Raw genomic sequence first — 25,654 nt, forward strand, 5'->3', positions numbered from 1 at the left:
AGCAGCTTAAAATGACATAATCAACATTTATTATCTTTCACAGTTTTTATGGGTCAGGAATTCAGAGGAGGTTTAGCCAGGTCATGGCTCAGTGTCTCCTGAGGTTTCAGGCAGATGTGGGACTTCAGGAGGCTATGGCCTGACTGAGACTGGGGGATCTGCCTCCAGTGCAGCGCATGCTTGGCTGGCAAATCTGTACTGGCTTTGACAGCCATCTCAGTTCCATGGAGGCCTCTCCTTAGGGCTGTTTGCGTGTCTTCATGACATGCAAGTCATGCAGACTGAGCAAGACTGAAGCTGCAACACCTTTTATGACCTGGCCTTGAAAACCACAGGCTTTTTCCTCTGCCCCATTCTATCCCTTAGAAGGCACAGTCACTAAGTCCAGCCCACATTCAAGGGGAGGAGGATTGGGTTTTACCTTTTTAAGGGAGGAGAGTCAAAGAATTTGCAGATATATTTTGAAAACACTGTATGCTCCAAATTAGCTGTTCCGATTTACTTTCTCATCAGCAATGTATGTACATTCCCACCTTCACCAACCAACACTGGATCTCATCTTATTTATATTTGCTGTGTGGATGTTGACAAAGGCTCGCTCCTTGACCAAACTTTGGTCGGGCTCCTCTGAGCCCTCTTCTTAACCAGGCCTCAACATTGGCCTGTCTAGCTCCAGTCTTAACAAAGAATTCTACTAAGTCAGTTCAGGGAGCATTCCCCCACCTTTGACATCTAGTCAGGTTCTTCATCCCCCAGCTCTGATAAGCCCATTAGGACAGTTTAGCAAGAATCTCCCTTCCCTGAAGTCTATTGTTAGTAGGCTCTTTAGCTATAAATCCCCAATATGTTTTTGTTGTATTCAGGGTTCAGCCTGATCTCTCTCCCTATTGACATACCCCTGTTGCTATAGTCTTCCTGAAGTCTTCCTTCCTGTTTCAACAGGTCTCAGAATGATTTTTCCTGTAACAATGTATGAAAATGTGGTGTATTTTTTGCATTTCCAGATGATTAATGAGATTGAACTTGACTTCCTTTGTTTATATCCACTGGGACTTCTTTTTCTGTGAGTTTCTAGTAAATATCTTTTACAAGATATTTAGCTGGTTGACTAATTATCGGTTTTTAGAAGTTCTTTATATATTCTGGATAATAATTTTTTGTCTGTTATATATGTTGTAAAAATATTCACTGATATATTGTATCATTTGCTTTTTTTTACTTTCACTGACGTTGATGATTCTCTCAGGTATTAAATGATGTTTATTCTCTTTTGAGTATTACCTATTCATGTACATTTCCACCTACCAGAATTGTTTGTATGAATTTTTTAAAAGATTTTATTTATTTGAGAGAGAGAGAAAGAACACAAGCAGGGAGGAGGGGCACAGGGAGAGGGAGAAGCAGACTTCCTACTGAGCAGGGAAGCCTGATGCGGGACTTGATTCCAGGCCCCCAAGATCATGACCTGAGCCGAAGGCAGATGCTTAACCAGCTGAGCCACCCAGGCACCCCTTGTGTGAATTTTTTATATACTATTTGCCACTTGCTCTCGAGGTTTTTTTTTTTTTTAATATTTTATTTATTTATTTGACAGAGAGACACAGCGAGAGAGGGAACACAAGCAGGGGGAGTGGGAGAGGGAGAAGCAGGCTTCCCGCCGAGCAGGGAGCCCGATGTGGGGCTCGATCCCAGGACCCTGGGATCATGACCTGGGCCGAAGGCAGACGCTTAATGACTGAGCCACCCGGGAGCCCCTGCTCTCGAGTTTGTTGCAAACATTTCCTCAATTGTTTTTTTTTTTTTTTTTTGGATGTCTGTGATCAAATTGTGTAGCAGACGAGTTTGTTTGGCTTTTCCTTTGAAATATCTTCCATTGGGTTGAAGCTTGGCAAGTCTTCCATTATCTCTATCAGTTCTTTAACCAGTCTCTCAGCTTCTTATTCCTCTCCAGTTTTTATTTACTTAGAACCTATTGAGTGGTAGCTCTGTTCTAGGTTCTGGAAATATAGCCCTAAAGGAGCGGACAGAAGTTTGTTCGCTCAGGGAAGGCAGGATCTCCTAGACAGCAAACACATCCATGGGAGGACACCAGATGATCCTGTACACCATAGCTTCTGGGGCCTCCTCTTATCTTGCCACTCTCCTCCTCTAGAATTTTCCAGTGGGAAAGCTGCTGACTTGATCTGGGTATATTTTGAGATGATAGTCCCTCTAGCTCTGAACACTGGGGAATGTCCTGTCCTCTGTCCTGGCCAGCACCCCACCTTGCTCCTGGACTTTCCCCCTTCACTCAACCTCATTCTTTTCACCCTCCAGCTCAACACCCTGAAGGTGCTCTCTTCAGTCTCTCCTCTCAAGCTGTGGTCCCATCTGTCCCCATCTCAGAGGCCAGACCTGGCAGTCTTCCTGTCCTTGCCTCTTCTCATACCTCAGGCACTGCAGGCTAGCTTCTGCCACTCCAAGGAAAGGCCTCCCTGTAGCAGATCCAGGGGCTTTGCCTCCTCTCCCCTCTGGGGCCACCCTCACACCTAGCCCCATTGGACCTTTGAGATTACTCCTCCCCTGTCTCCTCTCTGGGTTCCTGCTCTCTGGGTGTCCCCTGGAACACCAGTGCACCTTGTGCTCTGTCCTCAACTCACTCTCCTTTTCCTCATACTTGTTCTGGTTCAGTGCATCACCTCTGGCTAAAGTGTATGATATGTCCATGACTTTACCTCAAGCCTAAAAGGTTCTTAGTTGGACATGTGCAGTCTCTTTACCCTGCCCGGGGCCAAAGTGAGGCTTGTCTTCCCCCAAACCTGCTCTTCCTCCAATCTCCTTGTGACGGGGGTAACCTCATTGTTCCCCACCATCTCTTGGGCTCACTCTTCCTCACCCATCACTCATGTGTAGTGGGGAACTTGCCTCCTTCCCAGGTTTCCAGCCAGCACGTCCCTGTCCCCACTCCCTCCCCACCTGAGGCTATAGCTTCACTGCTGCCCCCATACTCAGCCTCCTCCCAGCCCCTAGTCCAGTCTGCAACCCATCTTGGCATCTGCCAGGCCTGGCGGAAGGCTGCCTTCAAGGCCACATCCACCTGTACGTCCAGAAGTAGGGTCTGCTTTCCGGTGTTCCCTTCAGACTCAGAAACTTCTGGTGGCCTCCGGACTACTCACTTTGCAGGATCTCGTCTCCATGCCTTTACTGACACTCCCCTTCCTGGAATGCTTTTCCCATTCCCCCAAAGTTCTCATCTGTTATGGAGCTAGGGGGTCACCTCCTCCAGAGTCTTCCCAGAAGCCCATTCCCACTGGGAACCCCCGGTCCTGGAATCTGGTCCTAACCTCCCGGCCCTTGTCTGGACTCTGGGATCAGCCAGGACAGCGCTTCTGTTTCATTTACTTTCTTCCTCATTCCCGTACACCTTTTTAAACCATGAGCCATCCCTAGCCACATCCTTCCCCCACACTCCATAACGCCTCTTACTAAACAGCAGTGTAGGATATCCCGACTTTATCTATCAGGAGGCTTTGCTGGCTGGAACCTCCGGCTGGATACGGCAGTTACAAATGAGCCTCGGAGGACAAGATCCTCTTGCAGGTGAGGCTAGAAAAATGAATACCAAGAGCCTCCTGGCGGACTGCTGGGTCCAGCCCTTTGGGATGGGAATTGAATTTACTTCAGAATCTCAGAAAACGGGGTAACACCTGTTTACACTGGCAGTTTATCTCTTCTCCCCAACATCCAGCAGAGGGCAGGCGATCAGCAGAAGCACGGTGAACTAATGGGACCGCGAGGGAGGGAGGGAATGAGTGAGAGGGAATGAAATGAGGGAATGAGTAAGAGAGGTAATGAGGAGGAGAGGAATAGAGGAGAAAAGGGAGGGAAGGAATGAGTGAGCGAAGGAACGAAAAAGTGAGAGAATGAAGGAGAGAGGAAACGAGAGAAGGACAGAGGAAATAGATTTACAGGGCGCAACCCTTCCCAAAAGGCACTGCTTCATTTAGTCACTCATTCCTTCGTTCAGCCCCGCCAGGTGCCAGGAGCCCCGCCGGGTGTAGAGACGCACGGTCACCCTGGCAGCTGGAGCTCTGCTGCGCCGAGCTAGGACCAGAGCTGCGCCTGCTGAAAAGCTGCCTCGGGCGGCGCCCCGCCTCCCGCCAGAGCTCGGAGCCCCTCCCCCAGCACCCCAGCGAGACGCCCCCCGGCCTCCGTCTACACCCGTCTGGCGCCTGCGCGGCGCGGCCACGTGACTCGCCCAGGTCGGCCTCTCCCCCCCCCCGCCCCGCGGCCGCCCGCCCGCCCCGCCCCCGCCTCTGGCGAGTGCGGACTCAGCTTGCGGCGGCACCAGGTGAGCTGCCAGGCGCGGGCCCGGTGGGCCGGGTGGCAGCGAGCGCGGGTGGCGGGCGGCCGGCGGCAGCGGGGCCCGGGCGAGCAGCCCTGGGGGACGCGGGGACGCAGGGGCGGGCGCGGGCCGGAGGCGCGGGAGTGGAGGCCTGGGGCGAGTCCCGCGGCCTGACGTGGCGGGGGCGCGGCGGGGGCGCGGCGGGGGCGCGGCTGGGCGGGGAGCTGGCGCTAGAAGAGATACCGGACTTCCACACAGCGGCGGGACTCGCCGGCCTCCTAGCCCTTGGGCTGGCCTGTCGCCCGCGGCGGGTCTGAGCGCGGCCTTCCCAGCCGCGACCCTCGGTACTGTGCGCGGGCGGGTCCTGCAACAGGCGGGTGGGGCGGGGCCGGACTGCCACCACCTGGTGTGACCTTGGACCTCAGCCTGCGAGCCTCAGTTTCCTCAGCAGCTCGCCGGGGTCGGGGGGCCCGCGGGCTGCAGCCGAGGAAATCCAACCTCGCCAGCTCGCGCGGTTTCCAAAGAGAAGCCGGAGATCGCGCTGTCATTGCAAAGTCTCCGGGTCCCGGGTCCCGAAGCGTCGGCCGCGGGTTCTGTTTCCAGTCTTGCGCGGGCTGGAGTCGAGGGGTCGCCATCGCCTTATGCCTGGGGTCCTTTTCGCGCCAGGCCTCCCCGAGGCCGGGCCTGGGCCGCAGGTTTGGTGCACCAAGATGCCCCAACTCAGCTAGCTTTCTGGAAGACTCATTCCAGAGCGCATCCGAGTTGGCACTCCTATGATGGCTCCCCATTCTGGAGATTAGTACCTACTCCCTCCTTTCCTCTTCCCAACTGTCCCTTTTCCCTTTGTTGCAGACCTTGCTTCATGCTGCCAAGGATTGGGGTTCGTTGAAGGCAGACAATGTTTTGGGGCGCTTCAGAGGACTGAGGGGTGCCTGCCCAGTAAATGGTGTTGAGTTGAAAATTCTTCAAAAATACTTTTGACTCTGTCATCCATGAGTTCATAAAAAATCATTTTACGTCCTTCAGTTTGTACCTACTTGGGACATAAATCTTCCTTCCTGCTCCCCTCAAAAGCTTTGAACAAACAGCACAAAATGGAGGGGCCTTGCTTGTGATGAGTCGAATCAGAAATGTTATGGAGCTGGAGGGAACTAAATCGTCTAGGGAAAGACTTCATGATAGAGTAATCCCTGTAAAATGAATAGGAGAAAGAAGGTGCCACCAAGTGAGCTTCCAAGAACATTCATGGGAAAGGAATCAAAAGAAGTGTTGCATTTGACTTAATTTTTTATTTTTTGAAATTTTGTTAATTACCAAAATGTAGTTGCACTGTGAAATGCTGTTTTTCATCTAAGTCAACAAAGAGTAAAAAGAGACGCCATTGGTGGGCTAGATAGTGGTTGGAACCAGGTTCTCATACTTTGCTGGTGGGAGAATCAGTATAACCTCTATGGAGGGCAATTTGGCAATATGCATTCAAATGACAAATAAACATTAAAATTCGAATGATCTAGCAGTTATGTATCTAGATTTTTTCCTCAGATAACTGCTGCATATGTGGCATATCGAAATGATTTTCAATGTGTAACTGTTTGCAAAAGCAAACAATTGGAGGAAACCTAGATGTCTCTCTGAAAAGGGTTGGTTAAATAACATGCGGTTATCCATACAATGGACTGTGGGAGGGATATTAAGTTTTCATATACAAAAGTTAATGAAGGGGGGAAACGTTGTAGATTTCCAGATTTGCGTTTGGATCTGTAGATGTCCCCTACTAGGGAAGGTAGAATTGTAGTTTTCTTCTGGGAGAGGATCTGGTTGGGGCATAAGTGGGAGGAAAATTTAAGTTTCATAACATACCTTTCTGTGCCTTTTGAATTTGAATGTGAACATATTAAAAAATAAGTTTGAGAATTTAGTTTTTAAATATTTCATACTAAGAGAAAAGTTACTACCTCTCCCTATTAGATCCTAATGTTTTGTCTTCTTTGTTTTTTTTTGTTTGTTTGTTTGTTTTAAAGAAATAAAACATTCCCTTTTTCCTTCCTGGAGAAAATCATGATCCTGAATTCCTTTAATGTGCCTATGTATGTTCTACTGTAACGCCTATCTACAAGCAAAATTGGACGGTATTTTGTTGTGTGATTTCAAACTTTTTGTATTATATGTATTCTGCAGTGTGCTTTTTTTCCCTTTGCGTGGCTTTGAGATTTCTCCATGTTAATGACTATAGCTTGAGTTCTAGTTTGCCCATTTTAACTGTTGTCTAGCATTCTGTTGGCTCACTGTGTTGCAGCATCCATTCCTCTGAGGATGGACATACTGGTCGTGGCCAATGCTTGCTTTATGAACAAGGCTGTGTTGCGTGGTCTTGAATGTGTTGCACTCAGAGCTATATGCTCCTACAGAGCAGGGAATTGGTTTGTTTTCTTCACACTGCCCTCAGCACCCAGCTTAGTTCCTTAAGTTGTGCTTGGTAAATGTGCTTTGCTTGCCCAAGGAGGCAGTCTTCTACTGTATTCTGTACTCCATAGTAAGTGTAGCTGCCATGGATCCCTTCTCAAAGGGGCAGAGAAGTTCTGACATGGGGTTGATGTCTGTCGGAGCAGTCAGTCCCCGCTGCCACTCTTGGAGAAGGAGGCCCTCTTGACTCCCTGGTGGTCACAGTAGTTAGGAGGAAGCTTAGACTTGGAGATAATGAGCTAAGTGTTCAGAGTCACGTGGTTACAAGTGGTACAGTCATGGGGTTTTGCAATGTGGGTGAGATAAAGCCCTAGCTGGTAGGTGATAGAACAGCTTCAGTGATGGAGCATGCCTGTTTTGTTCTTGATACAGTGACAGAGGAAGAAGAGATCGAACTAGACCTTGACCAATATGGGGTTATAAAGAGACAGGTCTAGGTGGGAGTCTGATGGTGTTTAGAGGATGACAGGTGTCCCTTTTGGTCTAAGGGCTAGTGACAGGGTATGGGGGAAAGGAACATTTTGAGCCAGATCATGGGGAGACCTAAGCAGAAGGTAGTAGGGAGCCAGTGCCTGAGAAGCCAGGTGGTATACTCACTGGGCATTTGGGGACCGCCAGGGCTTGAGCCGGGGAGCTGGGGAGGATGGGACAGGAGGAAGGAAACCAGTTGGGAGTGTCATTGCTGTGGTCTGACCCAGAGTGGTGGCCATGGAGGAATAAGTGGTTGGGCATCTGAAATAGGAGAGAAGGAATCAGAACTAGAGGATCTGATAGATGCAGGTATAAAAAGAAAAGAGATCATTGAAACCATGAGGTTTCTGATGTGGAAATCGTGGCTGTATGAGTAAGAAAACTAGACCAGTGGGGAGGGGCGTTGGCTGCATTAGGCATCGAGCTGGAGGTGCATTTGGGAATATAGGGTAGATTCTTGGGAAAGGGGTGGGCTGGGGCAGGGTGTGTTGGCTGAAGGGATCAGAAAAGAGAGCATTGCTTGGGGCAGAGTTTCAAGTCAAGAGAGGTGGTTAATGGGGGCTACCCCTTGGCCCGGGCTGTCTGTGTGTGAGCCAGTCCAGGCTGTGGAGGAAGCAGTGGGTAGGTGAGTGAAGGTTCCAAATCAGGAGGCACACTGAGGGACCAGCACAGAGGGGAATGGAGCATGTTGGATGGGAAGCAGCGGAGAGTCCAAAGCAATCAGGTGTGCTCCGGAGCTGTAGTAGTGAGGACAGAGGCCTCTTCGTTTCGGCAAGGTTTTTTTGTTTGTTCATTTGTTTAAGTAGGCGCCATGCCCAGTGTGGAACCCAGTGCAGGACTTGAGCTCTGAACCCTGAGATCAAGACTTGAGCTGAGATCAAGAGTCAGATGCTTGACCAACTGAGCCACCCAGGCACCGCAGTTTGGCAAGTTTTATAGTAGAATCTATTTTTCTTTTTCTCCACCCCCCCCCTTTTTTTTTAAATTTTAAGTAGGCTCCACACCCAGCATGGGGCTTGAAGTCACAATCCTGAGATTAAGAGTCCCAGGCTCTACTGACTGAGTTAGCCAGGTGCTCCTTTCATTTTTTTTTCTCTTAAAGATACAGTACAGGGAACTGGAGAAGAAACTAATTTGGGGAAGGGGATATTGGAATGGCCGTAGTGGCCACAGCCAGTGTGGCAGGTGACCCTTGGGCTCCCACTTGCTGTCTGGGTGGCAGTGCTCTGGCTAGAGTGCTTAGCTCAGCCCCAGAGTGCAGTGCAGGACTGGCTGCCCCTGACTCAGAATGCATGGCCAAAGTGTGTTTGAGGTAGGTTTGTTTGACTGATTGGGTTTCTGAGGCTTCAACTCAAATCATTGTGCATGTTCTGAACATACTCAATTATTACAAAGTGACCTTGAACTAAAAACATGCTGCCGATGATATTGAGTGCACCAGCTCTAGTTGAAATTACTGTGCTCGACTCTCAGAATCTTGGTAAAAGAAGACAGGTCCTGGGCCCTCCCCTGGGTCTCCTGGCCAGCACTCAAGTCTGTTGTCATTTCTATGCATCCATTCCTGCGTGAGGGAACCCAGTTGTGTTCTTTCTCTCTTTTTTATTTATTTCTTTTAAAAAATATTTTATTTATTTATTTGACAGAGAGAGAGAGAGAGAGCACAAGCAGGGAGAGTGGTAGAGGGAGAGGGAGAAGCAAGCACCCTGCTGAGCAGGAGCCTGATGCAGGGCTCGATCCCAGGACCCTGGGATCATGACCTGAGCCGAAGGCAGGTGCTCAACTGACTGAGCCACCCAGGCGCCCCTCTTTTTTTAAAAGATTTTATTTATTTATTTGAGAGACAGAGCATGAGAGAAAGAGATCACGAGCATGGGGGGAGGGTATAGGGAGAAGCAGACTCCCTACTGAACAGGGAGCCCAGTACGTGACTCATCCCAGGACCCTGGGATCATGACCTGAGCCAAAGGCAGACGCCTAACTGACTGAGCCACCCAGGCGCCCCTTTCTCTCTCTTGTTTTGAAGCAAACTCTACTGCCAGTGTGGGGCTCAAACTCACAACCTGGGGATTTAAGAGTTGCATGCTCTACCAACTAAGCCAGCCAGGTGCCCCAGTTTTGTTCTTTCTCAATGGGAGAGAGGAAGAGCTCTTGAGATCCTGGTCTGTGCTTTATATTCATCGTTTACCAATTTTAGATTTCCCCAACAGGCGGGGTGCTTTTATTTCCCTTTTCATTTGAGGAACCTGAGACTCAGGTTGGTCATGTGGTGAGTCCATGGTAGGCCTGGGGTCCCAACCAAGGTCAATCTGTCTCCGGAACCCTTCTGTTTCCCAGACATGCTGAAGGAGATAAAATTTAATGAAGAATCCTGGAGATGAAGGGACACAGGTCTTCAGGAAGGCAGCCCCAAGTCTGGAGAAGCAGTGGGAGGGGAGAGGAATTTGTGGGTTTAAGACCACAGGGGAAGCACAGGTGAGCTCGTGGGAGGAACAGAAGTGCCACAGGCAGCAGGTGCCACTGGGACAGTCTGTGCACTGTGCGGTGTTGCTTCCCTGGCTTATTCCCTGTCCCCTCTGTCTTGCCAGCTGACAGCCGCAGTGGTGAGGTCTGGTGTGGTGGTCAGGATGGCGGAGGAGCAGGAGTTCACCCAGCTGTGCAAGTTGCCTGTGCAGCCCTCACACCCGCATTGTGTCAACAACACCTACCGGAGTGCACAGCACTCCCAGGCCTTGCTCCGGGGGCTGCTGGCTCTCCGGGACAGTGGCATCCTCTTTGATGTTGTCCTGGTGGTGGAGGGAAGACACATTGAGGCGCATCGAATCCTGCTGGCTGCGTCCTGTGATTACTTCAGGTGAGTTACATTCACATGTTCTCACAAGTAAAGTAGCACCGGTAATCCTGGCTCCCCTAGGTGTTTGTGTTGGCACCCGCAGTGACCGGGTGGGACGAACCCGGTCAGCAGCTGCCCAGTCCCCTGCTCTCCCCGAGCTCCTACTGCTTGTTATAGTGGCTCACCAACACTGAGTGGGACAGAGGGGTCTTCGAATCTGTTTTTCTTTCTACTTTTTTTTTTAAGATTTTATTTGAGAGAGAGAGTGAGAGAGAGAGTGAGTGAGAGAGAGCAGAGCACAAGCCAGGGGAGGGGCAGAGGGAGCGGGAGGAGCAGACTCCCTGCTGAGCAAGAAGCCTGATGTGGGGCGATCCCAGGACCCTGGGATCATGACCTGAGTCGAAGACAGACGCTTAACTGACTGAGCCACCCAGGCGCCCTTGAATCTGTTTTTCTTTCAGCTCTTCTGGGACATGTTCTCTTTTTCCTTTTTTTTTTTTTTTTTAAGTAATCTCTAGCCAGTGTGGGTGGGGCTGGAATTCACAGCCCTGAGATTAAGAGTGGCATGCTCTTCTGAGCCAGCCAGGCTCCCCCCTTTTTTCCTGTTTCTTAAAAGGCAACACGCTTGACTTTACTTGTCCTGTTGCATTTTATAAAATGAATTTTCTATATCTTGGTATAAAACAGATTTTGTTTCTGTTTACTCTGGTTTCCCCAACATTCCATTTTGAGAAATTTCAGATCTGTGGAAAGTTGAAAGAATAATATGAGGTACACCTGAATACCAGTTGTTACATTTTACCGTATTTGCTTTCTCTTCACGCACAAAGACATATACACACCTTTTTTAAGATACTGGCACTTTATGCCTTAATCTTTCAGTGTCCCCTCCGCCCCTCAGTGGTGTTCTTATAATGCTAACTAGAAGCCCACATGAGCCTGGTCATCAGGCTTCGGGTCCCTGTGGGTGCTGAGGCCAAGGCCGAGTGGTCAGTTGTGTGTACGCATTGTCCACACAGCCATGTGATGTGTGAAGCTGTGCCTTTTGTGCCCATTCCCTGGCCATCTTCCTTCTCATCTTTTTTTTTTTGGTTAAGATTGTATTTATTTATTTATTTGAGAGAGAGCGAGCACACACGCACATAAGCAGGCAAAGGGACAAGCAGACTCCCTGCTGAGCGCAGAGCCCCACTCGCCCCCAGTCCCAGGACCCTGAGATCATGACCCTAGTAGAAATCAGATGTTCAACCGGCTGAGACACCCGGGTGCCCCACACCCTCTCATCTTGAGGGCCTAAGCCTCTGACCTTCCTCCTTCCCCCCGCCCCCCGGCCCGTGGATTCTTGGTCCCTTAGGGTGTCTATGGCCTCCTTCATGACCCCATCCCAGCCATTGGCACATTGGGAAGAATTGGTGCCACTACCCTCGTTGCACCCTGGTAAGAGGAGGAGCCCCAGCCCCAGCCACCTGATTCCCATTCCAGCTCTGATTCTGTTTCATTGTTTTGTCTTCAAGTATTAGTTATAGTTCTCAGTTTTTGTTTTTATTTTGTTTTGTTTTAAAGATTTTATTTATTTGAGAGAGAGAGGGAGTGTGTGGCGGGGGGAGGAGTGGGAGGGGAGGGGCAGAGGGGGAAGGAGAGAGAATCTGAAGCAGACTCCGCGCTCAGCATAGAGCCTGACTTGGGGCTCGATCCCACGACTGCGAGATCATGACCTGAGCCAAAACCAAGAGTCAGATGCTTAACCGACTGAGCCACCCAGGTGCCCCTATTTTTTTGTTTTTTAGAGTAATCTCTATTCCCAGCGTGAGGCTTGAACTCATGACCCTGAGACAAGAGTTGCACACTCCACTGACTGAGCCAGTCAGGCGCCCCAGTTCTCATTTTTTGATTTTAGGAACTATCAAGTGAAGTATTTCTTCATGGTTTAAGTACCTCCTGTTCTCCAGAAGGAGTTTATAGAGCGCATGACCAGTAGTGGCCTAGGGCAGACATGGCCAGGCTTTCTTGCCTTGACTTTTGCTGTTACTCAGCAGTGCTGCCCTTCTCTGCCTTTCCTGCCCCGCAGTGTTATCTTCTGGGCCCAGCTGAGGTGCCTCTTCGTCTGGGGAGCTTTCTCTAGTTGTCCTGCACCCTTTCCCAGCCTCTGGCTCTCAGGGCTGGCTCCTCCCTTCAGGAGGCTGCTGACCCCTTGGGGATGGAGAGCTGTATGGCCCTGGATCACCCTTGTCTTGGGAGGCACCCCCTGCAGGAATCCTCCTTTGGTGTATAGTCTGTGCAAGGTTTAGGCATTATCTAAACTGTGCATCTTGGGTCTTGTTTTTTTGACTTGTGGTAATAACTGTCCACTGTACCAATCTTTTGGCTCCCATGGCCCCCTCCTGCTTTGCCCTGTCTACTTCTTCTGTGCTCCCCACCCCTGTGTGTCAGATGGCACAAGTGTTCTGTCCTACATGTGGGCTCCCTGGGTCATATATCTCTCCCTCAGCTTTCATACTGTGAATTGTAAGATAGCTATATTCAACTCAATGCCTGAGATTTTGAAAATTTGGATAAAATTGATGATTTTGTAGAAAGTATATATGGACAGAACTTCACCCCTGAAAAAGAAAGTTATATTCTCCACAAAAACATGAAGCCCAGACATGTCCTGGGGAGTTGTGCCTTTTATGACACAGACTCTGATGCCCTTTAAACTTTCAGAGCAGAGAAAGAGAAAGGAAGTCTCCAAAAAAAATTTTTTTTTCTAAGATTTTATTTATTTATTTGACAAACAGCACAGGCAGGGGGAGTGGCGGAAGGAGAGGGAGGAGCAGACTCCCCACTGAGCAGGGAGCCCGATGCGGGGCTTGATCTCCGGGGCCCTGGGATCATGACCTGAGCCAAAGGCAGACCCTTAACTGACTAAGCCACCCAGGCGTCCCTAAAACCCTTTTTGAATTGGTGAAAAAAGTTGAAGGCACCAGTTTATCCCTGCCCTCCCACATCATCTCCCCACCTCACCGCCCCCACCAACCACGGTAACTATTTTTAAAAGTTCCTCTTCATCCATACACTGTTTCTTTTTGCAAATACTAGTCCAGCATTCTGAAACCCCCAAAGCCCTGCAGTTTGAAAGTTGTTTTGTTTTGGTTTTTTGTTCCATCGTGTTGCTAAAATTTCGTAAGTGTATTCAGGGGGTCTCCTAGAGCTGTTTTTGTTAGTTGATAGCTGTCCAGTCATTAATTTTGTGGGGGGATGGGGAAAGCTGGGTTCTCCCGCATTGCCATTTTTTCCACGAGTTTTTGTTTTTTAAATTTTGGTCCAAATTTATTGAACTACAAAACCTGCCCCAAACTGATGTGAGGCTAATTTTACTTTTATCCTACTTAGTATATGTCTTTTACATTTTGCTTTGGAAATACTAAGGAGTTTGGATGTGAGGTACTGACCCAGACCCTGCAGGGGTGTGACATCATACATGGCATGGGTGCAGTGTTTCTCCAGTTGAAATCTCTTGAGTTCTGAAACATACTGGGCCTCCAGGGTTTGGACGAGGGATTGGGGGCCTGAACAAGCTGACGTAGGGAATGTTCCCCACTGTACGTCAGAGGGCGCTCATTGGACATCTGGTTATGATATCCTAGCAGCAGAGGCAGCCCTCATTCTGCAGTGTTCTGTGCTGTTCATGCCCTCCACTTACTCTGTGGGTACCCTGCTGTGATTTTAAGCACCTGATAAGATTCACCATCTTAACTGTTTTTTTGTTAATTTATTTATTTGACAGAGAGAGACACAGCGAGAGAGGGAACACAAGCAGGGGGAATGGGAGAGGGAGAAGCAGGCTTCCTGTTGAGCAGGGAGCCCGATGTGGGGCTCGATCCCAGGACCCTGGGACCATGACCTGAGCTGAAGGCAGACGCTTAACGACTGAGCCACCCAGGTGCCCCCCATCTTAACCATTTTAAAGTGTGCAGCTGAGTAGTGTTAAGTGTATTCATGCTGTTGTGGAAGGGGTCTCCAGAACTTTCTCACCTTGCAAAACTGAAGCTCTGTACCCATCAAACAGCAGCTCTCCGTACCCCTCCTTTCGGCCCCTGGTAACCACCATTCCACTTTCTGTTTCTATGAATTTGACTACTCTAGGAACCTTTTATAAGTGAAATCATACATATTTGTCCTTTGTGACTGGTTTCTTTCACTTAACATAATGTCGTCAAGGTTCATCCATGTTGTAGCATGTATCAGAATTTCCTTCCTCTTTAAGCCTGAACAATATCCCATTGTGTGAATAGAGCACATTTTGTTAATCCATTCATCTGTGGAGGGACACTTGCATTGTGTCCACTTCTTGGCTATTGTGAATAATGCTGCTATGAATGTGGATGTACAAATATCTTCTTGAGATCCTGCTTTCAGTTCTTCTGGGTATATACCCAGAAGTGGAATTGCTGGGTTATATGTTAATTCTATATTGAATTGAGGAACGTCCATACTGTTTTCCACAGTAGCTGTCACCATTTTACATTCCCACCAGCAGTGTACAAGCGTTCCATTATTTCTGTATTCTCACCAACATGTATTATTTTCTGGGTTTTTTTGGGTAGTGGCAATCCTAATGGTTTTGAGGTATGGGCATCATTTTATTCTTTTTTTTTTTTTTTAAGAGTTATTTATTTTAGAGAGAGAGCATGTGCATGGGGGTGGGGAGTGGAGGGAGAGGGAGAGAGAATCTCAAGCAGATTCCATGCTGAGCGAAGAGCCTGACACGGGGCTTGATCTCATGACCCTGAGATCACAACCTGAGCTGGAACCAAGAGTTGGACGCTTAATTGCCTGTGCCACTCAGGCACCCCAGGACATCATTTTAAAAGTTTTTCCACTTTTAAGTTTTTATTTTCTCATAATTTCAGTGTTACAGAAAAGTAGTAAGGCTATGATAAAGAATTAGGCATCCATTTTTGGTTAAAAACAACAAAAACAAAAGGAGTGGATGTATATTTTATTTTTCTTTCAACTCTTTTTCCCCTCCCTCTTATTTTAAAAGATGTCAGGGACACCTGGGTGGCTCAGGTGGTTGAGCATCTGCCTTAAGCTCAGGTCATGATCTCAGGGTCCTGGGATCGAGTCCCGTGTCGGGCTCCCTGCCCAGTGGTGAGCCTGCTTGTCCCTCTCCCTGCTCTTGTGCTCTTGCTCTCTGTCTCCCTCTCAAATAAATAAATAAAATCTTTAAAAAAAAAGAAAAAGATGTCAATCCTATAGAAAAGCTGAAAGATCAGTACAGTGAACAGCCGTGCCCTTCACCTAGATTCATCGGTTAGCATTTTCCATATTCGCTTCAGAATAAGTTGTGGATATAACAGTTTATCTGGAAATACTTCAGTGCACTTCCAAGAGTAAGAGCCTTCTCTACTATATCTGTAATAACATTATAAATCTAAGAGCATTTATAGTCCTTCCATAATTTTATCTGATTCTGAGTCCATTGTCAAATTTTCCTAATTGTCCCCAAAATGTCATCTGTCTCCTTCCTTCTTCCCCTCTCCATTCAGGATCCAGTCATGGTCCACACATTGCATGGACACCCCAAAGAGTGAGTCGGTGTACCATAGAGCACAGGAAAGCACCCTGAGGGGGTGCGGGTGGAGTAAAATGTCTAGGAATAAACATAACGTGCAGGTGCCAGGTCTGTGAGCAGGTGACCTGCAAGATCTCCGCAGAGACCCAGAGGCTGGCTTGTGGGATAGAAGAGCCCATCATGTTCATCACAAGGATGCTAGCTAGCTCTCTCCATCAGTCTGTGTGTGTAATGCATCCCCAATAAAAATACCAAGAGACCTTATGGGGGGTGGGGGATTACACAAACTGATTCTAAAGTCCAAATTTTCAAAAGCAAGCGGTGGCCAGGAAATTATTGAGAAGGTAATAAAAGGAGACTGGCCCTCCCCTGCGGTCATACGTGTTATGGAGCTGTAGTAATCCAGACTGCTCCTGGTACCTGAGATGTGGGAACATTATTGGGAAAGTAGTGACTTTGAACAGACACCAGCCTGCCAGGAACTTGGTGTGTGATAAAGATGGCATCCCAAGTGGGGGAAGGTGATGATGGGGTGGCCCTCTTGAAAAACAAAGTTGCCCCTGGCCTCACGTTGTACCAAAATAAATTTCAGATGGAACGATTTGTCGTTGTTGTTGTCAAATGATCCTTTATTGAAATATTTTCCTTTCTAGTTTTTTTTTTTTCAGATTTTATTTATTTATTTGACAGAGACACAGTGAGAGAGGGAACACAAGCAGGGGGAGTGGGAGAGGGAGAAGCAGGCTTCCCCCTGAGCAGGGAGCCCGATGCAGGGCTCAATCCCAGGACCCTGGGATTATGACCTGAGCCAAAGGCAGACGCTTAACGCCTGAGCCACCCAGGCGCCCCTCCTTTGTAGTTCTTTTTTTTTTTTATAAAGATTTTATTTATTTATTTGACAGAGAGACACAGCGAGAGCAGGAACACAAGCAGGGGGAGTGGGAGAGGGAGAAGCAGGCTTCCCGCTGAGCAGGGAGCTGACGCAGGGCTTGATCCCAGGACCCTGGGATCATGACCCGAGCCGAAGGTGGACGCTTAACAACTGAGCCACCCAGGTGTCTTCCTTTGTAGTTCTTAACTAGCTGGGTATTCCTCTATACCACTGTTGCTGTCACCTATGATGTCATGCGCGTGGCAGCCATCAGCATTGCAAGCCACAGACTGGGCAGTCCCCAGGATCACTTAAATGGTTCCAGAGAGTGAGTTCTCTGGCTAAAGAAGGCTGCCGCATCTATCAGGCAGTGTTGATACTCTCAACAAAAGTGATGGTTTCACTGTGCTTAATGTTTTTCTGCTTCTTTCTGTCTCTTGGAGGTTCCTTGAGGGTTTTGATAATCAGGGCAGAGCAAAAGGTGTGACCACTTCACTCTAGGCCTCTCTGTTCTGTGTGTTTGTTCATTTTACCTTATTTATTTTTTATTTTTAGGTTTTATTTATTTATTTGACAGAGAGACACGATGAGAGAGGGAACACAAACAGAGGGTGTGGGAGAGGGAGAAGCAGGTTTTCTGCTGAGCAGGGAGCCTGATGCGGGGCTCGATCCCAGGACCCCAGTATCACGACCTGAGCGGAAAGCAGAGGCTTAACGACTGAGCCACCCAAGGCACCCCTGTTTGTATTTTAAATTTTAAGTAGGTTCCAAGCCCAGCCTGGGGCTCGAACCCACAACCCTGAGATCAAGACCTGGACCTGGGTGTTTAACCAACTGGGGCCACCCAGGCATCCTGGGGCTTGTCTGTTCTGAATGGTCAGTTTCACTGTAATCCTCAGACCCTTCCAATCACTGGTTGCCTTGGTAATGTCATCACTAACCTTTTGTGGAAACAGTCCCGGACACCAATCTTGGGGGACAGGGCAGACATGGCACTGACTTCCCCACCAGTGGACCTCAGGTGTAAATAAGACTTTGATCTCATTGGGGCCAAACTTGGGTGGAGGGAGCGTGGTGGAGGTGGCTGGTGTTGTATGAACCTGGATTCAGGATGACCAAAGAGAGTTGCATCTCAAGTGGATCAGCAATTTTTCTTTTTTTTTAAGTAGGCTCCACGCCCAGTGTGGGGCTTGAACTCAGGACTCTGAGATCAAGAGTCGCATGCTTTACCAACTGAGCCAGCCAGATGCCCCAATCAACAATTAAAAATACTATAGAGGGTAGCATGGGGAGATTTTGTTTTAAAGATTTATTTTTTTATTTGAGAGAGTGTACACATGCATGCAAGTTGGGGGGGTGGTGGGCGGCGCAAGGGGCAGAGGGAAAGGGAGAGAGAGATCTTCTAAGCAGGCTTCACGCTCAGCACGGAGCATGACATGGGGCTCGATCTCACAACCCCGAGATCATGACTGAGCCAAAACCCGAGAGTCCGATTCTCAACCAGCTGAGCCACCTAGACACCCCCAGGGAAATGTTTTTTAATGTTACCTCAGAGGGACAAGCCTTTCCAGGTCTGGCAGAAAACTTACAGGCAAAAAAGAAAATGAGAAATCTGCAATCAAAATAGACAAACTTCTGCATGGGAAAAACCATCATAAAATCAAAAGATCTGAGATAGAAAAAAAAAAACTTCAGCTCATTCAAGAAAGGGCAGATTTCGTCAAATTGACAAGACAGAGTCTAATAGAAATTGGACAAAGAATCTGGACTGTTTAAAAAAGAATATAGAAATGGCACTTTAAAGGGTGCCTGGCTGGCTCAGTTAGATCTTAGTTGGATCTCGGGGTCATGAGATTGAACTCCTCTGTGCTGAGCGTGGTTAGGATTCTCCCTCCCTCCCTCCTCCCTCTCTCTCTCTCTCTCTCCCTAAGGAAAAAAAAAAGTAACCCAGGTGTATTGCAGCCGCAGGTTAAATCAACCGTGATAGCCCTTACTGTAAGAGGGGCAGCCCTATGTATACCAGTAAGGAGCCATTTCCAAGATGCATTGTTAAATCAAAATGTAATGTAGAGTGTAAGGTACGTGGACTGCCTTTGGGTGTAACTCTGCCCTGGGAAGGGAATGGATGGGCCTGGAGCAGAGCAGAGGAGGGAGGGCCAGAGGGAAACTTCCACCCTATTGTAAATTTTAAGTCTTGTACTGATATATATATTACCTAGTTGAAAAATAAACAAAATGTACAAATAGCTACTCTGTCCTCTATGTGTGGCTGTCATATTCAGCCCTGCTGTCTCCCCTGACCACCAGCCTCATTAACTGGCTCTCCTGGGATGCCTCAGGGGCATCTCACTGATGATGACTCCGACCTCACTGTCTAACCCCATTCCTCCCAAGTCCCTGTCAGCCCAGCTAACCCAGCTAAGGGCCCTGGTTTCTCCAGGGCTCTCCTAGATTCAGTCCTTCAGCAGGCTCTCTCTGCCACCGGGCCTTCCCCAGGCCTGCAGGAACCCTCTTGCCTGAAAAGTCTGCTCACATCACCCTCCTGTGTAAAATTCCCCGACAGACAGTGCTTCATTATGCTTGAATTTCAATCCTGACTCAGTCTTGACCTGGGGGAAGCAGGATCCGGCTCTGTTTCACCTGCTCACTTCCTCCTTGCCATGGCCTGGCTGCCTTGTGTACTGAATTCATCCCTGCCCCAGGACTTGAGCTCCTGTCTCCTCCACCTGGAATGCCATGCACTGGCTGGTCAGGGGCCACCCAGCTCTGTCTCAGCCTGTCCCTGCTCCTCATCACTCCCCCTGCTCTGCCTCTCCCAGCCGGGCGCTCCTAGATCAGATGCCCTGTTGTGCTTCTTTCTAGCATTTCCTCACTCAGAAATGCCTTTTTCTTTACTTGCTCTCCTCCCTAGCATCAAACTCCTTGTAAGTAGGAGTCTTTTTTTTTTTTAAAGATTTATTTATTTATTTATTAGAGAGAGAGAGAGAGAGAGAGAGAGAAACAGCATGAGAGGGGAGAGGGTCAGAGGGAGAAGCAGGCTCCCCACCGAGCCGGGAGCCCGATGCGGGGCTCGATCCCAGGACTCCGGGATCATGACCTGAGCTGAAGGCAGTCGCTTAACCAACTGAGCCACCCAGGCGCCCCTGTAAGTAGGAGTCTTAACCACTTTACTTGACTGTTAATCCTCTGACTTTAAATGGTACTTGGCATTTAGTTAGGTGCTCAGTGTATTTTGAAAGGGATGACTTTTATGACTTGTTTCCCATTTATTCATTCTTCCATTCATTCATGGCATGCTCTGGGCTGCTGCTGTTGTCCAGGAAGTATATTGTGGGTGCAGCAGAAAGCAAGCCGGACTTTGTCCCTGGCTCCAAGAGGCTCAGGGGCAACACCCTGCAGCACGTGAAGCGCAGACAGTGATTTCTAGGATGGCTGTCCAAACTTGCTCGGGAGCTGGTGGGCACCTTCCGTGGCAAGACTCCATGCTTCAGAGTACAGAGCGAACCAGTGTTCTGTTGTGCACCGCTGCTGGCTCAGCCTGCCCCCTGCTCCCTCTCGTTCTGTGCAGCCTTGGCTGGTGCCCTAATTGATACAGATTTGCTCATCATGGGGCTTGAACTCATGATGCTGAGATCAAGACTGGAACTGAGATCAAGAGTCGGACGCTTAACTGACTGAGCCAACCCAGGCGCCCCTATGATTGGTACAGATTGATACGACAACGCTGTTTCGTGTGTTTACTTTGCAGAGGAATGTTTGCTGGGGGATTGAAGGAGATGGAGCAGGAAGAGGTCCTGATCCACGGCGTGTCCTACAATGCCATGTGCCAAATCCTGCATTTCATTTATACCTCTGAGTTGGAGCTCAGCCTGAGCAACGTCCAGGAGACGCTGGTTGCCGCCTGCCAGCTGCAGGTGAGGCTGCCCTCACTCCAGCAAGGCAGACCCAAACCCAGGGGTTGATCCCCAGGTGTCTGCCGGGCAGTGGTGTGAGGGGCGTCAGCAGACGAGGCTACCAGGCAGCAAAGGAGACTGCAGGTAGGGCAGAAGCTCTCGGGTGGTGCACGGCTCCGCCAGCCCTGGGCGCCAAACCAGAGCAGCTCTAAATGCCTCCAGGCCCCTTTGCCCTCCGCTCTTCTGCTGGTTCCTTTCTTTCTGCCCGGGTCTCCCCACCCTGGAGAAGATCCCAGATGTCAACATGTGGGCCAACCCCGAGGCAGGTGTGTGACATCCCATGTGCCCTGATGAAGCTGAGCTGCTCCCCGAGTTGCCCAGGCCTTTTCTGCGCACCCACCCCACTTGGCCTCGCCAGTCTTTTCGAAACTACTTTCCTTTTTGTCATTGAATTTTGAATACTTGTTTTCCTACAGAACTCAGAAAGTTTTCTGAGGCTTTGACAGCGTGACTTACGTTTTGGAAGGCTGTGTTACCTCGGTGGCGTTGGTGCAGTCACGCAAAGGCTGGGCCTGCACGTGCCTTTGCTTTCAGGAGCTGTTGTCAGATGGTCTCATCTGGCTGAAGAGACGTCTCATCTTACATTTGTTGAAAGTGAAAATGAAATGCTATGCTGAATTCATTATCCTGACCTTTTCTCAGGTCAGAACACGTTTGGGGCCATCAGAAAAAAAGTTAGGAAAGCCAACCTGTTCAGGGGTGTCTGGAGGCCCCACACTGTGCGGCAGGCCCCAGCAGTGCCCTGCGCCATCCCTCTCAGATGGGTGGGTGGGGGGAGGCCCTTGGCCTGTGCTTGTTGGGTTGGTTTGACCATGGCTCACCATATGCAATGAGTAGATGGAGTTGAGCCAGTGCTCCTGAGCACTTTAGCGCTTCTGAGGCCATTGTGGGGCAGCACGGGATGGGGAACCCCTGCTTTACCTCGAGCAGCCCAGCTTTTTGGGGTTTTATTTTTACATAGTGGGCTTCTTCTATGCAATTTTTTTTAAAGATTTATTTATTTATTTATTTATTTGACAGAGCGAGAGAGAGCGAGCGAGCACAAGCAGGGGGAGTGGCAGGCAGAGGCAGAGGGAGAAGCGGCTCCCCGCTGAGCAGGGAGCCCGATGCGGGGCTCGATCCCAGGACCCTGGGATCATGATCTGGGCCGAAGGCAGATACTTAACCATCTGAGCCACCCAGGCGCACCCCCTGCAATGTTGTTTTTAAAGCAAGTTTTACTTGGTTTAACAGTTCCAAGTCCATAGGCACCAGGGTCATGTTTGTTCGTGTAGCCAGTGACCACATGCTCCCCATGTGCTGTGGCTTGCACTAGTTCAGGATCAGACTGTTCCTGGTGTCCCCAGAGACCTGGATCTGAATCCCAGCAAGACTGTCACCACAGGGTAATCCCCAGCAAGGGTTCCTTTCTCCGAGCCTCTCTTGGGGCTCCTGTACCGGGCAGGCCTGGAGTGATTCCTCTGTGTGCTTCCCTAGCAGAGGGCCCCCTGCTGTGACAATAGGGATGGGAAGGAGAGGGTGACCCTGTCCCTGGGTTTTTCAGGAGCTGCTTCTCATGCCCACTGAGGGCTGTTTGCTCTCACTTCCTCCCCAGAACCTGGTCCTCAGTTTCCTGGCCCACGACAGATCAGAAGTAGTATTTTAGGAAGAAGAGGCAAAGCAGAAGAGCCTGCCGAGGGAGAAAATGGGTAGTCGAGTGAAGACTTTCAGGACCTAACAGAGCCCTATAGGGACGTTCCATCTGGGGCAGACACATGCCTGGCACTTTGCCCGTTTCCATTCAGCCCTTAGCTAATGACCTGGCAAGCACAGAGTATCTTTGGAAGGAGAAAAAAATAAAGATAAAAAGATTTTAAACATTTATTAATAAGTTTCACATACCAGCAGAATTACTCTATGTGTACTGGTTAATTTGTTGATGATGAGTGAGGTAGTTGATGATGAGTGAGGTATTCCCATTTTTAGAGCAATTTTAAAATCCTGTTTTCCTAAACAACTTAGCAATGCCTGGGCAGCTTTCCCTAGAGCCCTCCTCTATCTCCTTCACCCTGCCATGCTCTGATTATCTAATCATGGGAGAGCCTCTGAGCCTGGGGCTCACTTCTCAGGTCCCACCTCAGCACTGTTCTATCTTACCCACCTTTTTTTTTTTTTTTAAAGATTTTATTTATTTATTTGAGAGAGAGAGAATGAGAGATAGAGAGCACGAGAGGGAAGAGGGTCAGAGGGAGAAGCAGATTCCCTGCCGAGCAGGGAGCCTGATGTGGGACTGGATCCCGGGACTCCAGGATCATGAGCTGAGCCGAAGGCAGTCGCTTAACCGACTGAGCCACCCAGGCGCCCCTTACCCACCTTTCAACCCACCAGTTCTGTATGATTGGAAAAGGGCAGGTGTCAGCCACCTGGGACCCGTGTGTTAGCCAGAGTCCTGCAGGGCTCTGCCCAGGCAGGATGGCTTCCAGCCTTTCAAGAACTGAGCGGAGTTCCCCGGAAGGGTGCTGGGCGAGCATCTGAAACGCCCTGCTGACAGTTCTTAGCTCATGGGGGATTCAGGGCCCTGCTCCTGGGGTAGGGGGCAGGGCTGCAGCTTTGGCTGAGCCTGCAATAGGGGGGGTGGGTGGGAGGGGGAGAAAACAGCGGAAAATCTTGGAGAGAGCCTGGGGTCCCAGGTACCTTCCAGAGCAGGGGTGGCTAATGTGGTGGCCACTGTGCTGCTTCCTGATTCTCTGGAGATTCACTACTTTTGATCTGAAGGGGGTCCGCTCTGTGCCAGATAGTTCCTGGGTACGGTCTTATTTTCACTTTATTCCTCTCTACTTATAGAGGAGGAGACCGAGGCTCAGAGCAGTTAAGAACATGCCACAGATCTCCTCCAAGCCTGGATTTAAACCCAGTCAGTCTGCAGTGAGCCCCAGTTGCTTCTAGAGTTGGGGGAGAACAGCTCTGCCACGCCTCCACTTCAGGAAAGGTTGAGGGGAGTGGAGGGGGGCCAGCTGTAGCCCACAGCTGTTATCCTTTGTCTCCCTCACCCAGACACCGTTCCCAGCCCGGGCTTGAACAGGGCTTGTTCTCTTCACAGATTCCAGAAATCATCCATTTCTGCTGTGATTTCCTCATGTCCTGGGTGGATGAAGAGAACATCCTTGATGTCTACCGGCTGGCGGAGCTGTTTGACTTGAGCCGTCTGACCGAGCAGCTGGACACCTACATCCTCAAAAACTTTGTGGCCTTCTCGCGGACTGACAAGTACCGCCAGCTTCCCCTGGAGAAGGTCTACTCCCTTCTCAGCAGCAACCGCCTGGAGGTCTCCTGCGAGACCGAGGTGTACGAGGGCGCCCTGCTCTACCATTACACCCTGGAGCAGGTGCAGGCCGACCAGATCTCGCTGCAGGAGCCCCCCAAGCTCCTGGAGACAGTGCGTTTTCCCCTGATGGAAGCTGAGGTCCTCCAGCGGCTGCACGATAAGCTGGACCCCAGTCCGCTGAGGGACACGGTGGCCAACGCCCTCATGTACCACCGCAATGAGAGCCTGCAGCCCAGCTTGCAGGGCCCTCACACAGAGCTGCGGTCGGACTTCCAGTGCGTCGTGGGCTTTGGGGGCATTCACTCCACGCCGTCCACCGTCCTCAGCGACCAGGCCAAGTACCTGAACCCCCTGCTGGGAGAGTGGAAGCACTTCACCGCCTCCCTGGCCCCCCGCATGTCCAACCAGGGCATCGCAGTACTCAACAACTTTGTGTACCTGATTGGCGGGGACAACAATGTCCAGGGCTTCCGCGCTGAGTCCCGGTGCTGGAGGTAGGCGAGGGTGCTGGGCTGAGACTTCGTCCGTGGGTGATGCTGTGGTGCGGGAGTTACAGCCTCAAGAGGCTGCTTGTGGAGTGGGTTCTGCGAGGGCTGAGGCACTAACCTTTTAAATTAATCTTGTGGCTTGTTGGGGTACACCTGTCTTATGGAGTAAAGTCCAGGCTAATTTGGAGAGTGCGGGCCACGATGAGGCAAGGACTGGGCATGCTTGTTTTCGCTCTTGTCCTCTTCTCAAACCCACTCACTGTGGGTCACACACCCCGCTATCTTGTGGGTGAGGGGCTAGTTGTGAATGACTGTGCACTCGGACTGGCTGGGCACAGGGATCGGCCTCGGAAGGAGCGGACCGAGTTGCCAGGAGCACTGGGCAGGGCAGCTGCTCCTTCCATCTTGCCCTCTCCAGCTTTGACGTGTCTCATCCCAGGCTCCCTTTGCCCATCAGCTGTGCTCTGCTCTCTTTACCACAAGCCCCTCGTGGAGGATGGCTTCCTGTCCTCCCTCCCTCTTTTGTAGTGTACAGTCCTCAGCCCAGGGGACCCAGGAAGCCAACGGGCATCGCTGAGCTTCATGCCAGATTTCATTACCCCTGCCTGCCCTGCTGTCGGTGATGTTGGCGCGCACGGGGTCCCCCGAGGTCTTCTGAGCAGGCAGTTTTTCAAGAGCGGGAAGGTTATTGTGATGTACTAGATATGTTTTTTCTATATGTTAGCTCTTTATACACGGTTCCTGGTTCATAGCTTCTAAAACCCTTGGAATTACCTAAAAGGAGGGCACTGATTTTGTCTTTTGTTATGTTAACAAGAGAGTTAATGCCAGAGTGGCACCCCCAAGCGCCCTCCGTAGGAACTACACTCAGCATTTCAGCATCAAGTGGCCAGAGCTTCAAACTCTTATCTGTGACTCTGGAAGCCCCTGAATGTGAGGGGTTGCTGGTCACCGGGAGAACCAACCCTGCCATTTAGAGGGTTGGAATTTTAGTCGCGCCCTCTGACCTTGGGGAGAGGAGAAGGGCCTGTGGTTGAATCAGTTGCCATTGGCCAGTGATTTAATTAACTGTGCCTATGTAGTGAAGCCTTCATAAAGGAGGGGGTTGGGAGAGCTTCGGGGTTGGCGACCCCCCAGTAGTTGGAGGTGCCGGGAGAGTGGCGCACCTACCTGGGGGCGTGGCATGAAGCTTCCTGCCCTTTCCCCAGACCTTGCTCTGTATATCTCTTCCTATCTGGCTGTTCCTGATTTATATCTTTTTATAATACACGGGTAATCTAGTAAGTGTAATGTTTCTCTGAGTTCTGTGAGCTGCTCTAGCAGATTAATGAAACCCAAGGAAGGGGGTCCTGGGAACCTCTGATTTATAGCCAGTTGGTCAGAGGCACAACCT

The 25,654-nt window shown here is 49.9% G+C and overlaps 1 protein-coding gene across 6 annotated transcripts in view; it reads left to right on the forward strand.

Moving 5' to 3' along the window:
* Positions 1 to 4,265: 4,265 nt before the first annotated feature.
* KLHL22 (kelch like family member 22) overlaps positions 4,266 to 25,654 on the forward strand; it is a 38,358-nt gene continuing 16,969 nt past the window's right edge. The window contains exons 1-6 of one of the 6 annotated variants that reach the window (XM_027577344.2): positions 4,266 to 4,330; positions 5,177 to 5,549; positions 6,346 to 6,453; positions 9,844 to 10,109; positions 20,265 to 20,430; positions 23,549 to 24,267. In XM_027577344.2, coding sequence (XP_027433145.1) covers positions 9,883 to 10,109; positions 20,265 to 20,430; positions 23,549 to 24,267 — 1,112 coding nt within the window. In that variant the 5' untranslated portion in view covers positions 4,266 to 4,330; positions 5,177 to 5,549; positions 6,346 to 6,453; positions 9,844 to 9,882. Of the gene's footprint in view, positions 4,331 to 4,562; positions 4,669 to 5,176; positions 5,550 to 6,345; positions 6,454 to 9,843; positions 10,110 to 20,264; positions 20,431 to 20,921; positions 21,112 to 23,548; positions 24,268 to 25,654 lie in introns of those variants that run through there. The other 5 variants (XM_027577347.2, XM_027577346.2, XM_027577345.2 and 2 more) reach the window with 5 other exon arrangements.

Source organism: Zalophus californianus, chromosome 14, assembly GCF_009762305.2.
Source record: "Zalophus californianus isolate mZalCal1 chromosome 14, mZalCal1.pri.v2, whole genome shotgun sequence".
NCBI classification, from domain to species: Eukaryota; Metazoa; Chordata; class Mammalia; order Carnivora; family Otariidae; genus Zalophus; species Zalophus californianus.